At 36.0% G+C, this 13,892-nt stretch overlaps 3 protein-coding genes across 3 annotated transcripts in view; 2 read left to right on the top strand and 1 right to left on the bottom strand.

Moving 5' to 3' along the window:
- LOC105176385 (protein ecdysoneless homolog) overlaps positions 1–3,188 on the top strand; it is a 4,787-nt gene extending 1,599 nt beyond the window's left edge. Inside the window, 4 exon segments of the mRNA XM_011099170.2 lie at positions 1–89; positions 1,655–1,788; positions 2,285–2,472; positions 2,697–3,188. The exon segment at positions 1–89 is cut by the window's left edge and continues 14 nt beyond it. Of these exon segments, the coding sequence (XP_011097472.2) occupies positions 1–89; positions 1,655–1,788; positions 2,285–2,472; positions 2,697–2,876 (591 nt within the window). The 3' untranslated portion in view covers positions 2,877–3,188.
- LOC105176387 (nicotinamidase 1) lies at positions 4,528–6,803 on the top strand. Its single transcript, XM_011099171.2, has 5 exons — positions 4,528–4,893; positions 5,261–5,444; positions 5,525–5,658; positions 5,785–5,970; positions 6,514–6,803. Exons 1-5 carry the CDS (start codon positions 4,759–4,761, stop codon positions 6,592–6,594), a joined length of 720 nt encoding a protein of 239 aa, XP_011097473.1. The 5' UTR covers positions 4,528–4,758; the 3' UTR covers positions 6,595–6,803.
- On the bottom strand, positions 7,321–12,029 carry LOC105176388 (kinase-interacting protein 1). Its single transcript, XM_011099172.2, has 2 exons — positions 11,708–12,029; positions 7,321–10,549 (listed from the first exon to the last, which is right to left on the bottom strand). The coding sequence occupies exons 1-2, from the start codon at positions 11,799–11,801 to the stop codon at positions 7,713–7,715; spliced, it is 2,931 nt and encodes a 976-aa protein (XP_011097474.1). The 5' UTR covers positions 11,802–12,029; the 3' UTR covers positions 7,321–7,712.

Below are 13,892 nucleotides of genomic sequence, written 5' to 3' on the forward strand. Positions count from 1 at the left end.
GACTATGATCTTGGGGGGATTGCTAAGTCTATGCAGGCATTTGTTGAGAAAATTTCAAGTTATGAAGGTGCTGAGGTTCCAGAGGACAGGTTCATCCTTCCCTTTCTCTTGCGTTTCAACTTAGTGAAATTTCATTTCATTTTCTCAAGTGAAAATTATAACCCACTTTCAGTTTATTCAGTGAGACATTGAGGCTTGTTGATTTATGAATGTTATATTCCTTTATAAATTGGTGCCATTGAGTGAGGTGCATGACTGAACTTTTTGTTTTTATTTAATTTGAGTTCAGAATTCAGATAGATGCATGGCTGACTTGTTGCTCTATGCCACAAAGTATTAGGTTTTCAGTACTTTTTTTATGATCTAACTTGAGCTTTTGCCTGCTTTTCCACCGTTCATATATGGTATGGAGCAGCAACTTGATGTGAGTAATGAGCGTGTCAGTGTTGCTTTCTCTTAATTTGTGTTTATAACAACTTATTCATGTATAAATAAACTATTTTGCTGCTGCATTTATAGATTATATACTGCAATTAGCTAACATAAATATGGAAATTATAAAAGGACATTGGATTTTTAGTTATCCATGATGAGTCATTATGTAGGGGTGTTTGAGTCACTGTTGATAATATAAATCAGCCTTTTTTTTAATTATATAGTGGTAATTTGTCTTGAGAGACAGAATATTAAATAAGTGGAATGAAACAAAAAACCATACTTATTTCCTTATTTTCGGCAAGTATTATTATTTGATGAATTGTTTAGTTTCTAATTAAGTCAACTGTTATTGATTTTTTATTCTTAGAATTACAAATTGGGGTTTCACTAAGGAATGTATTAAAATTATTTTATTTCAGGTGACTGTACTGAGTCATCTTCTACCTTTTGCAATTAGGTGCAGTTATCCAAATTAGGAAAGTTTTTGCCATGCAACATGCTCACATAGAAGGGGTTTGCCTTTATTCTCTAGGCACATTCAACCCCAATAACTGAAGCATGTTGGGTGGTGTTATGTTTTTCATGGTTTTATATGAGATGCATGTTTGAAGACGTATTCATGCACAAACCAACAGAGAGTGGTGCTGCTGCTGGTTGTGTTAATGGAGTTTTGGTGTTATTGACATACGTAATATCACTTTACTGCACAACTGTGATCAGGACAACCTGGTAACACTCATGCAACAAGATTTCGACTCTATCTAGTGGTTTTGTCTGTTGTGCTGAAAAGCAAATACACATCGTCTGTGTTCTTGTAATGGAGAGTGATAAAACAAACAGTTATGCTGCTAACGTGAGATTCCTGGCATGATCTAACTAATAGTATAGCTCAAGGAAAATAAATTGTGATAAGGAAATATATGAAGAGTTGATTAAGCATAAGCTGCCAGTTAACAGGATGAAAGTCTTGCTCATCCCTTTATTCAGTGAATTATTGTAAACTATCAGAATAGTACTCTTTTTACTTATAATTCATGTCACTTTCTGTTAGGCAATTTAATGTTAATCGAGCAGCTGAAAGAATATCTGCTATTACTGTCATATCATATGACTGAGTTTGAGTTTTCCATGTTCTTTAGCAGCTTGTGGGTTCTTCAATAACTATAGTTAAAATCTCACAGGATTATATATGTGGATTCTATTCTTCTATTTTCAGGGACTTTAAAGATGTAGATTTTGATGTCGATCAATTTATGAAAGACATGGAAACAGTAATGGGAAACCGTGGTTCTAAAGATAATGGCAGTGATTTTGATCTTGAAGAAGGATCGTCATCAGACCTTGATTTTGGTAATCTTGCAACTACTTCTAATGTATTGATTCTTAATGTTACTTCATAATCTCTGTTGATCTGGGAAATTGTCTGCTTTTGATTTCTTCCCCTTTGATTGAGGTGGGGGATTCTCCTGCTTTCCTCCACTGTTTGTTGCATTTGTGAGCTGTTTTATCCTGTAATTTTGTTAGGGATTGCTGCTGTTCCAGAGTAAAACTTTGGAACATGATTCTCAGAACTTGAGCATTGTTTTTATCGAAAAAGTAATACAAATATAAGTAAAGATCTAATGTTTGTGTAACTAAATATTGTACTTCCATACTAGGATTTTGAGTCAAGTAGATGTGTTGGAATAAAATTATAATTGAGGCTCTACTTCGATGCCTAACCTTTTATGTTGGGCAGCTCAGTATTGTGTGAGTCTGAAAAATTCCCCTAGCTGTCTAATTCTTAGATTGTGCTTCTGGGCATGCTGATAGATCACATGATCTAATATAGTACAAGAACTTGCAGATGACTATGAGGAGGATAGTGAGCATTCAGAGGACATTGAAGAGGGAGGGGATCAGTTCATGCGTTCCTATTCGGATGCTCTGAACAAGGAATTGAAGGCTACCACACTGAGTAAAACCTTTGTTCACGCACATGATCAAGCCTCTAGAAAGAACAATGAGGAAGAATCCTCTAGAAAGAACGACGAGGTATGAAAACTTTAAATCTATCAGGACTAAAGTGATGGTTAACAACAAAGTTTGCTTTACTTTGTTGAAGTCTTGCTAACTTAAACTGCGAGATTTGAATTTATTTTACCCCTCAGATCCACTTACCGCAATCATGACTAAGCATGTTTGAGAATGACAATGAACGTGCTAGCTTTCTTCATAATACATACTCAACTATATGGATCAAATATATATATATGCAGGGAACATCCAATGCTAATGACGAGATGGATGATGAGCTCACCCCTGTGGATGTGGATATCAACCTGGTAAAGAATTTCCTCGATTCGTATACTTCTCAAGAAGGTCTGTCGGGCCCTGCTTCCAATCTGCTAGGACTTATGGGTTTAAGGTTGCCAGATGATGCTGGCAAAGGCAAATGATTTTGAGCTGACTGCTATCAGTCGCCTCACTATTTATCTTATTTCTCACATACAGCATGCAGCATTTACTGCTTCAATGACCGACTTGCTTTTCAGCATTGTAGATATACACATGTTCTTTCTCGATCAATTGTAGACAGTAATTTACCCTTTCAACTTTGCCAAATTTCTGTGTGGTGTGCCATTCATGAATTTTCCTCATTAATCATGTTGGAATCCATAGGTGGGTTGCGTATATGATGATGTGTAATTCTACGGGTTTTTTCACATGAAAATTTTCAATTAATATTTGATTAGATATCAATATCCGTTCCACACACTCAATAAAGCTTAAAGTTATTGAACAAAAATTGTTATTTTTTCAGCTTACTTTATTTATCTTTTACTTTACTTGATAATTGGTGTCGAGTATTTTTGTTTAAATGGTATCTGCATGCTAACATAAAATAAAATTGAGATTAAAAAAAAAAGTATATCAAATAATACAAAATTATTACAGACCACTTCCAGAACAATAATAAGATGCCAAACGGCAACGGTATCGATACTAGACTACTAGTATAAAAAACTCAAAGAAGTTTGGTTTTGAAGCTATTAAAATACAACAGAAACTGTACCCTGTCTGACTTTCAACTTGTATTTTTCAAAATAAATAGTGTTAACACTCAATGAAAATGAAGTGGACTTGTAATATTAACGGTCAAGTCAGTACTACCCATTTGGACATCATGATATGAGTTTGAACTTTACTGAGATGTAGAACTGTCATTTATGTAGATGTATTATGAGATGGAGTTGGCCCTCTTATAATACTTAATTTAATGAGGTGTGTTGTTTTAGTTTCCAGGATTGATCCAAATTCGTTACAAACCAACCTAGAAAGGATCAATCTATTTCTATTCATCGTGGGTTGTGACTCGAACCAGGCCCTATTTTACGCCAATGTGGTGGGCCGGTGACCACCCTTTTCTGTGAGTTTTATAGTATTTGTGGTGGAAGTAAGATTCTGAGTAGCTTTCTAAAGTATCTCAAGCCAATCAAATCTCGGATTTTGGCTATTGCCAACAACTCATTGCTCAAATCCCACTTGCTCATTAATTTATTTATTACACAAGTGCCCCTTAATTTCCCGGATTTTACGTTGTAGGGACACATAAATATACGGTCTGAATATGAACAAATGTAATATATAATATGAATTTTAGTTTGTTAAGTTTAACAGACCCTTTTCTTTGTGTTTAGAAATATTATATAAAATATATTATTTTGTTAATTCGTAATAGATTAATATGATTCGATATATGTAAGACATTTTTTTAAAAATAAAATCGTAAAAATATATAAAATCGGAGAAGACAATACATTGTTTAATGAACTATCGATTGTGCCACTTGTGATATTATTATATTTTTAAAAAAGGTAAATTATAAAAAAATTATTTTTTTATTATTTAAAAAATTATAAAAATTTGTTTAAAATTAACAATTGTCTAACAAATACTTCTACAATACAATAAAAAAGTAATTTCTAATTGATCCTTAAAAAAATTAGATCACTATAAGAAAAACATTAGAATAACGGAGAGTTAGTAATAAACAACCTCCACAAGATTAATTAAATTTTGTTTTTGAGGCCCAAGAAAATGACATGAGATGAGTAGCCAGCGTTCTTGAAAGTTTGAGAGTATCTATCAGCGTATCCAAAGGGGTAGTTGGAATCCAGCCAGCCACAACAAAATTAGAGCAGAAAATGGTGTCATTTCATCAATTAAAGTGCCAACAAAAAGTGAACAAGTCTTCCATATTGCGTACTTGACCCGGCCAACCAGCCAAACTGCAATCGTAAATACCTGGAAGAAAATCAAGAATCTGGGAGCCCGCTCATGGTTTCTATGGAGGTGTTGAGGAATGAGCTTCCAGTTGAGCAGGAAATTCTTCATCTTTCCGGTGAAGTTAAGATCGGTTTGGTGCTTGTTGATATCGTTAATGGCTTCTGCACCGTTGGTTCTGGAAATCTCGTGAGCCCTTTTCGTTTCTTATGTTGTGCGCTATATGTACTTAGCATTTCAGTCATGCCAATGTAACCATTCCTTCTATTTTGCTATTCTTTTTGTGTAGTTTCTTTGCCTATGCTTATTTGTTGATGATGGGAATGTTGCTTTTTGGTTGGTGTGGGAGTTGTCTGATTTCTTTGTATTTGGAGTAGTAATGTTTGTGGGTCTATTGATCTCAGTTTGCTTTGATTGGTATGAAATTGTCTATGAGCTTTTGAATTCATGTTAGTTTTTATCATAGGTGAGCTTGTGTTGATCTAATTTGGTTACTGATATTATCATATAAGTTCTTGATGATATCAAATTCATGTTAATATCAATCTCCAAACAGGCCCCACAAGCACCTGATAAGCAAATTGCTGGAATGGTGGATGAATCTGTGAAACTTGCAAAAGAGTTCTGTAAAAGGAATTGGCCTATATATGCTTTGCTTGACTCTCATCATCCAGATGTTCCGGAGCCCCCTTATCCTCCTCACTGTATAGCCGGAACCGATGAGTCAAAGCTGGTTCCTGGTACTAATTCCTCAAGTACTTTCATGATGCATTTATGTTTTTGCCTTCTTTCATGTTTTTTCTTTTTTTTTTTAATGCAGCTTTGCAGTGGCTGGAAAATGAACCGAATGTTACACTTCGGTGCAAGGATTGCATCGATGGATTTCTTGGTTCACTGGAAAAGGATGGCTCCAACGTCTTCATCAATTGGGTCAAAGCCAACAAGATAAAATCTGTGAGTGCTTTTACAACATAAGACTGTGATGAGTTTTTCTTTGGTTCTACTAACTTGGGAGTAGGTATTTTTGTACATGTTCTGTGATTCCAAATGTTTTTCTGACCAGTACTTTCTTTTCTTAAGATATTGGTTGTAGGGATTTGCACAGACATATGTGTCCTGGATTTTATCTGTTCGGCACTGTCTGCTAGAAACCGTGGACTACTTTCTCCTTTGGAGGATGTCGTTGTGTATTCCCATGGTTGTGCTACTTTCGATCTTCCGCTACATGTTGCTAGAAATATCAAAGGTGCTCTAGCTCATCCTCAGGTTAGACATTCTCAATAAATCTATTTTCCATGTAATCATGTCAGCCCTGCTTGTTTTCTTGACACTGATTATTTTTCCATTCTACCGAACAAAAGTAGGATATGTTTGTTTTTCTGATGATCTAATATTTGATGTTTAATTAACCTCTCTATCCAAATACACGGGGTCATTGAATAAAGATTATAATGTCAGGATGGATATATGAAAATTTTACCTTTGAGCATCTTGATTTTCTCACATTCTCTTCAAAAGTGTAATTTGGACTAGCATGAAGGCAAGACTTGAAAGTTGAAGAGAGGTCAAGCTTAATCGTTTGTTCAAGCTTGAATACACTTTTCCTAAGACTATGATCCTCCATTACTTTGCATTGTAGACAAACCCTTGTTACATGAGTGGTCTGCAAGTACTTTGTTACGTGAGATATAATAGATACACTTGAGCAAATTGTCCAAATCTAAACTTAAACGGCCTGTTTTTTCCGAAATGCTGATGACGTTATTCCTACCTGCTTGTTTCTTATTGTTCTTGTGTTGCCTGGTACAGGACCTAATGCATCACATAGGACTTTACATGGCCAAAGGCAGAGGAGCAAAGGTGGTTTCAGAAGTTTCATTTGATATATAGCAATATCATCTGCTCGTTCTCTATTACTATGTATATAGAACCTTGCTGTTGCCAGTTTTCATTTTAGCCACTTCAGAAACAACTTTTTACCAATTCTTATCGATCTTGTGTTTCTGAACTGCCTTTGCAGCATAATCAACTATATTGTCCAGTTTTTGTCTATGCAAGACATAGTTAAGACAAACAAAGTGTTCATTCGCCACTTCTAATTAGCTCAACTGTTCTGAATCTGGTTTGCATCCTCTGTCATCAGCTTTTTACATTCATCAACGGATAGAAGGTATCGTATTGCAATATAGAGGCAGGTAATAAGGATTGGCATGAGTTGAATCACACTGTTATTTCATGGTAAAAAAATGGTTACAGAAGCTACAACTAAGTTTTGGCAAAGTTGTTTGAACAGAAATTGATGACGAGTTTCTTGAGGGCATTATACTACTATGGAACATGCAAACATAACCAAATACTTGGGTGACTAACAATCATATAGATCATTTTTTTCTCGTTTCGATGAGGAATAACGGAACAACAGAGGGTTTAACTGCCTTGGGAGAAACCTGAAATATCGATGGAGGGTTTGTGAAATCAACGAATGTGTTGCATTATCACAGTAATTTAGTTCAATCTCCACTTCTTTTGAACGTTTTTTACTTGCCAGTGCCCCCATTTGGTTTCCATTTTCAAGTAAACAGAGAAGGCTTAGAAGGTAGAAGACTGAATGAAGTATCCTGAGAATCATGCAAAAATAGGAGGATATTGAAGCTTATGCATCACCTAAAAGCATCTATTGTGCATAGAGAAACAAAATTGTGAAAACAAAAAAATTTCCACCAGCAACTTGCAACTGCAGAGTCTGCCATGCAAGAACTAAATATAAATAAACCACAAAGCATAAAAACTGACAAGAAAAGCAAAGTCTGCTGCCTACACACTATAGGAATCTGAGAGTTTTTACAACTCAAAGCAATCTTGCTTCAGAAACCAAAGGGACTAAAACAAAAAGAAAAAAACAAAAAGAGAAGAAGGAAAAGTTTTGTCATCTATCTCTACATATGAATGCCTAAATACAAGAAGGCGTTTTGAAATGAATAACTGAAGCAAAACAAGATCAAGAATTACTAAATAGTCAGGGCAAAACCGGTTCTCACCACTTGGAATTTCCTATTGGGATGCATAAAGGAGAAGATAGACTTCTGCTTCTTTGGTTTCCCTCCAAAGATGAATGCCCGTAAAGGGACTCGAGACTTGCTCATAGTGTGCTGCAACTGCGGTTGATCGCTAGTAATGCCAAACTCTTCATTCAACTGTTTTAGCGTCTTCTCGATTTCAAGTTGAAGTACACTTATATGATCTAGACCTGTCTGGAGTTCTTCTCTAACCTTATTGTTCTCTTGTTTCATGTTCAAAACCTCACCTTGTAATTTTGCAGCTTGGTGACTGTTGAATTGGATTTCTTCCTCCTCGACGCCTTCCTTCAGAGCTCTCGTGATGTCCTCCTGTATGCTGCACAATGATGCAGACCTGCACTTCAGTTCGTCTTTCAGGGTGGCACTTTGCTCCAACCACATGGTCAGTTCTGTCTGTATCTCTCTGAAGTGCTTGTAAATGGGCCTGGCCTCTGATTTTATCTGTGTTGAAGCATTTCCTTCCGATTTCTTTTTCTCTTTGAGTTTCGATGTTTCATCCTGTAGATCCTGAACTTCACTCTTGAATTTCTGGACCTGATGATATGTTGTGCTGAATCTTAACCAGAAATCCAAGTTCTCATCCAGTATTGCATCAATAGCCAACCGGAGCTTCTCTTCGACAGGTGAGATGGTGGGAGGTTTGTCAACAAAAACCAACTTGATTACATCTACTCTCTCTATTGAGGCAGGGGCACTAACATCTTCTACCACTTCCACATCCACACTTTCCGATTCAGGTTTAACACTTCTATCTTCAGGCGCATCAGGTGGTACGCCTTTCTCTTCTGCTGCATCCTTATTGCTTTGCAGCTGGTTTAACTTTTGACGAAGTTGTTGAATTTCTTGATCCCTCTTGAGAATAGCTTCTTTTAGTTCTCTCATTTGCACTGTCATATCAAATTGCATATCCCTCTCTCTCTTCTCCACATCAATCAACTTCTTTTTGATATCTTTGTAATTCCTGAGAACCGTTGTATATTCTTTAAGCAGGACTTTCTCTCGATCATCGGTCCCACTCAAGAGTAAGTTCAGCTCATCTCCCTTCAACAAGTCCTCTAGTGCTTCATCTTTGATGGAATTGTCCAAGAACGCAACTGATTTCTTACTTGGTATTTGAGCTTCTTCTTGTTTAGAAACAGATGGCTCAGAACTCTGAACATTTACATCTACTTCTTTCACATCCTCGTTCTCGTCTGTTTTGGAAGCACGGATGAGCTTGCCACTGATACCTGGATTCAAAACAGGAACCTTTTTAGCTTTGATCTCCTCCTGCAACTTGTTTTCAGTGGAGGAAGTCTTTCCCATCGAAACCTTTTGATCTTTGATCTCCTCCCGTGACTTGTGTCCTGAAGACGACGACTTCCCAGCAGAAACCTTTTGATCTTTGATCTTCTCCTGCAACTTGTTTTCAGAAGAAGACGGTTTGGCCTCTTTTTGTGATGAATCACTTTCGTCTCCATCCTCATCTGGCTTTACATTACTTAGCTTCTCCGACAGTTGACCAAGACTTGAACGAGCTTCAGCAAAGTTCGACTGGAGATTGCTGTTCTGTCTCTCCACGTTCTTGTTTAGAGCCTCAAGCCTGTTCAGTTTTTCCTCCATTTCTTTCACCCTGGTGCTCAGATTACGCTTATTACCAATCAGACTCTCCTTTTCATTCTCCAATTTCTTTATCTGTGCATGGAGATCATCCGCTTCCATCCTCAATGAGTTAATAAGAACTGTCTGAGATGAAACTGAAGTTTCCAAGCTGATCACCTTATTGACAAGCTCGTCTATCTTCTCTGCCAGTTCAGTCACTGTCATAGCCTCCATCGAGCTCAAATCCAAAGGCGTTATACTCTTCTCATCTACTGGATCAATTTCTGTCGACAGTTCCACCAAATCACTCACATCTTTAAGTGCGCACTCTGATTCACCTCCAGCTTTATCATCTTTACTCGTGTATTGCTCATCCGTCTCTTCTTTAAGACACTCGCGTCTGAGTGACTTGAGAAGCTCACGAGCAGACTCAATCTTCTTGAACTCCTCTTCGGCTTCTCTCGTTGACTGTTCTTGTTTCTCCTCCAACGCAGTCAGAGTTTCTTGGCACGATTTCAGGGCTGCCTCGGCCATCAATGTGCGAGCCTCATTATCCTCAATGACTATCTCTACATCAAACTCATCCTGCATCCTGCACACCTTGTTCTGCATCTCCACGATCTGGTTCTCAATTTCCCAGTACTTTGCCAGCCCGCTTTCGTACGAACTCTTCACAAACTCCTTAACTGTTTGCAGTGTTAGAGTTTCTTTGTGAAGCTTTTCAATCTCCACCAGAGCTTCCTCCCTGCTCATACCGGACTTGATGCCAGCTTTTTTCTTCTTCTTCTGGCCTTTCGATGATTTCTTGACTTGGAATGGCTTCGTAGCTGTGCTTAAGAGGCCTTTAAGGTTTTCCATTGGTGCCTTGGGGACTTTTGGCACATTGGCCATGTTCCCTAATGGGATCTGTGAACTTTTTGGCATCTTGGGGGTCGGACAGTATTCATCTTCGTCCATTGCAAACTGAACCTGTTCCGGGAATACAGTTGCAATTGTGTGATTAGCATTTTGCAGTTCTTTGGACAACATGTCGTATCGATCAGCCAAGGCTTTGAACGCGCGGTAAGATTCTTCAACAGAGTTTATGATCTCTGGCCTTCTCTTGTAGTACATTTCAGCCCTCTTGGCAAAGGAGTCTCCATCTTCTTCAATGAGCTTAAGCATATTCTGCACTTTCTCCTCCATGTCTACAGTGTAATAAATCTTACTATTAAGAGTTCATTTACGTATAAATACGGTGTGTATACGGATCTAAGACATTGTATAATATATGCTGAATCAAATCTATCTTGAGGTCTTACAATCTGGGATTCACAGAAGGAATTTCCCAGGAAAAAGACATGCAGAATATGCCTAAAAACATGGAGGAAAATAGTTTCAGACTCAATGTCAATGAACTTGAGTACAAGAATCCTCTGGGATCATCAATCTTTTGATCATGTCCATTTCTCAGTTCTCATCTTGAAAGAACACTATGGATCTTTGAAAATCTAAACTAAAAGCATAAATCAAATACAAACTACTGATAACAAACAAACAAGAACGTCTTCGTTTCCTCGTACTTGGTATGAGATCTAACTACAGAAACTCAGAAATCAAATCATCTGAAAACGAAACAAGAAAGATATGACATAGCCTATTGATGTTGCACAAGACAATTAAGAACTCCAATCATGTAAAGCAATCAAACAAAGAAACTGAAAGCCATGCATCAAGACAGGATCTATCAGCCTCATTCTTCTTTCCTTGAAAAATTAGGTTGTCTGGAAAAAAAAGAGATACAGACATTTGGACCTCAACCAAAGGATAGCCTGGAAGTCAAAATGACTGATCTACCCCTGAAAATCGGACAACGACCCCACAATCATAGAAATCAAATAGGGACTAAATTGCAATCTCTCATTCATCACCTTAAGCATGTGCAGCCATGTATGTAAATACTCGAAAGAAGAGTAATAGTAGAAGAGGACTACTCTTGCTTCAGACTGTTCAAGCTAAACCCCGTTAACAAGTATGTGTCCTATCAAGACTACATCTTTTGTTAAAACGAAATGCACGTAGATCGACGGACATTTCAACGATATTAATCCAACACGTAAACATCGAACATGTCAGATTCTTGAATCCAATGGATACAAAAACCATGTCACCATTTCCAGCATCAAGATCAATCTCAAAAACAACACATACGAAAGATCAGCCCAGGAATAAAGAAACACTATAATGCATCGAATCCCAACAAAACTTGTACATTGATCTTGCATGAAAACCAAAAACACATCGAACCCTTTTCTTCTGTCAATGCAGTAATAGAAAAGACAAAGGGGGGCGTGTGCACAACGTACCCATCATGCTCTGCTCGAGCCATTTCGACTGCTTTGTCCGGATGTGGCTAGCCCACCACCACGAACATGCATTGCTCGCAGCTCTCTGCAACATTTTGCTTCAACCAAAAAGCAAAAATCCGATCTTTATTGCTAAAACTGTTGATACTAATCAGAATCAGAAACTCTTTCTCTCCTCTCAGACAATTCCTTCACATGGCATTGATGAAGAACGAGGAAGAGAAAGAGTTTCAGCTTGAAAAGCGGAGGGGAAAAGGGGCGAATTATACAGCTCAGGATCAATGTTTTCGTTGGGACAAGAACAGGAGACGCAGCAACAAATCATTGTTTAAGACAACGTTGTGGGATCATTTGGTTTATGAGGTTTTTTAGCTCCAAAAGTGGCGTTCGGCCCTCCACAAAGTAGCCAACCATTCACTGCGAACGTGGAGTCCACTGCCATCAAACACCACGGCATATTCCCTCTAATGCAACACTAATAAATTAATTAATTAACAAAAACAATAATAGTAATTCAAGGAAAAAAAATAACGGGAGAAATTGCAGTTTTAGTCCCGTACGTATTGATTTCGATAATTTTGTCTTGTAGTTTTAAAATTCTCATAAATTGAGTACAAAAATGACACAAAATTTGCTAAATGTCAGAAAAGCACCAGTTAGGTGCACTTTTCTTAATCATTTGAACAAATTTTAGTTATTTTTATTGTAAATGTGTAAAAATTCTAAAATTACTGGATATGACTAAAATTGCCATCATATACTTACAGAACTAAAAATGTAATTTTTTTCAAAAAAGAAAGTGAAGGAGAAAAAGGTGCAACACTTTTTTCGTCCGTTTTTTAGCAATTCCAGGTCTATTTTTGTTGTTAATTTGTGAATTTTTTTTTAAAATTACAAGACTTAAATTGCTAAAATGAATTCATATAGGACTAAAATTATCACCCTCATAGTTATATATAACTTAAAGATGTTATCTGTAACTAATGAAGAATTTTCTATCATACTTTCATGTCATACATTAACATCATATCCACTCATATATTACATACATCCCACCATATGTGAATCAATGATTTTCTTTTTTAAAAAAATAAATCGATTACAACTATTCTTATTGAATATTAATATTTAATAAGAACCATTAAATTGAATAAATTGAATCCGACGAACACCTATTATTACAGTAGAAACAACACTTACTATGTATTAGAAACAACTTACTATGCATATTGCGTGATTTGGACCCAGAACCTCTAATTACGTCATGAAACTTCAATTTCACAAATTGAACCACGTCTTATGAATTGATAAATTAATAGTGCGACATCAATGTACACCTGAAAATGTAATAGAATATACCACCACCTTTAGCTACCTTTCAAGAACAATTTAATAATTTGAAAAATTGTAATAATTATTTAATTCAGATGAATTTTAATATAAGGCTTCTTTAATTATAGATACAACTCTAAAGTTTGAGCTAGTATTAAAAAAATATCTCTTTAAGTTTCAATTTAATAATTTTTTTAGTATTTTTTTTTAATTACAAATCGTGGTTGATATGAATATCGTCTATATAGCTGTAAAAAGATGAAGAATTATTTTATTTCCCCACTTTTTTATGAAATATGTGGTTTGACGCAAATTGTTCTTAGGGTTATTTGTAATGTTTTTATTAAATATTTGGTGTAATTACTACAAAATTTTATTAAAATTTTGAGTACTTTTTTTTATGTCGTACATATACACTTATATTATATAATATAGTGAATTTATTTTTTATTGGAATAACATACGTATCTATACCTTATATGGGGGGGGGGGAACTCTTTTTGGTATTTTCATGTCTATCATTTTTTAAAATTGCTTTTATTTAATCTTTATTTTCTCTCAATATTTTTTTAATAATTAACTTTTTATAATATATTTATTTATGGAAATTCATTGTTTTTTATATGGGCCTGATGAATAATCTGGATATCCCACCAAACATTCTGGCCCAGATCCGTAACCCAACAGCTGGCCTAATTAATCATTGGGGCTGCAGAGTATAATGGGCTAGGGAAAAATCAACATGAATATTGGACCTATCTATTTCATTCCGGGCTTACAACTGGGCCCGTAAAGTATAAAAATAATAGAAAAATATTAAATTATAAAATTAGATTTTTAAAATTATATTTTT

This window comes from Sesamum indicum, linkage group LG13 (assembly GCF_000512975.1).
Source record: "Sesamum indicum cultivar Zhongzhi No. 13 linkage group LG13, S_indicum_v1.0, whole genome shotgun sequence".
In the NCBI taxonomy this organism is placed as follows: Eukaryota; Viridiplantae; Streptophyta; class Magnoliopsida; order Lamiales; family Pedaliaceae; genus Sesamum; species Sesamum indicum.

Excerpts from the sequence above, each read along its gene's own strand:
- LOC105176388 (XM_011099172.2), bottom strand. The coding sequence starts at position 11,801 with ATGTTGCAGAGAGCTGCGAGCAATGCATGTTCGTGGTGGTGGGCTAGC. Across the intron at positions 10,550-11,707 it reads GCTCGAGCAGAGCATGATGG|ACATGGAGGAGAAAGTGCAG; the intron begins GTACGTTGTGCA and ends ATTACACTGTAG.
- LOC105176387 (XM_011099171.2), top strand. The coding sequence starts at position 4,759 with ATGGTTTCTATGGAGGTGTTGAGGAATGAGCTTCCAGTTGAGCAGGAA. Across the intron at positions 5,445-5,524 it reads TGAGTCAAAGCTGGTTCCTG|CTTTGCAGTGGCTGGAAAAT; the intron begins GTACTAATTCCT and ends TTTTTAATGCAG. Across the intron at positions 5,971-6,513 it reads GTGCTCTAGCTCATCCTCAG|GACCTAATGCATCACATAGG; the intron begins GTTAGACATTCT and ends TGCCTGGTACAG.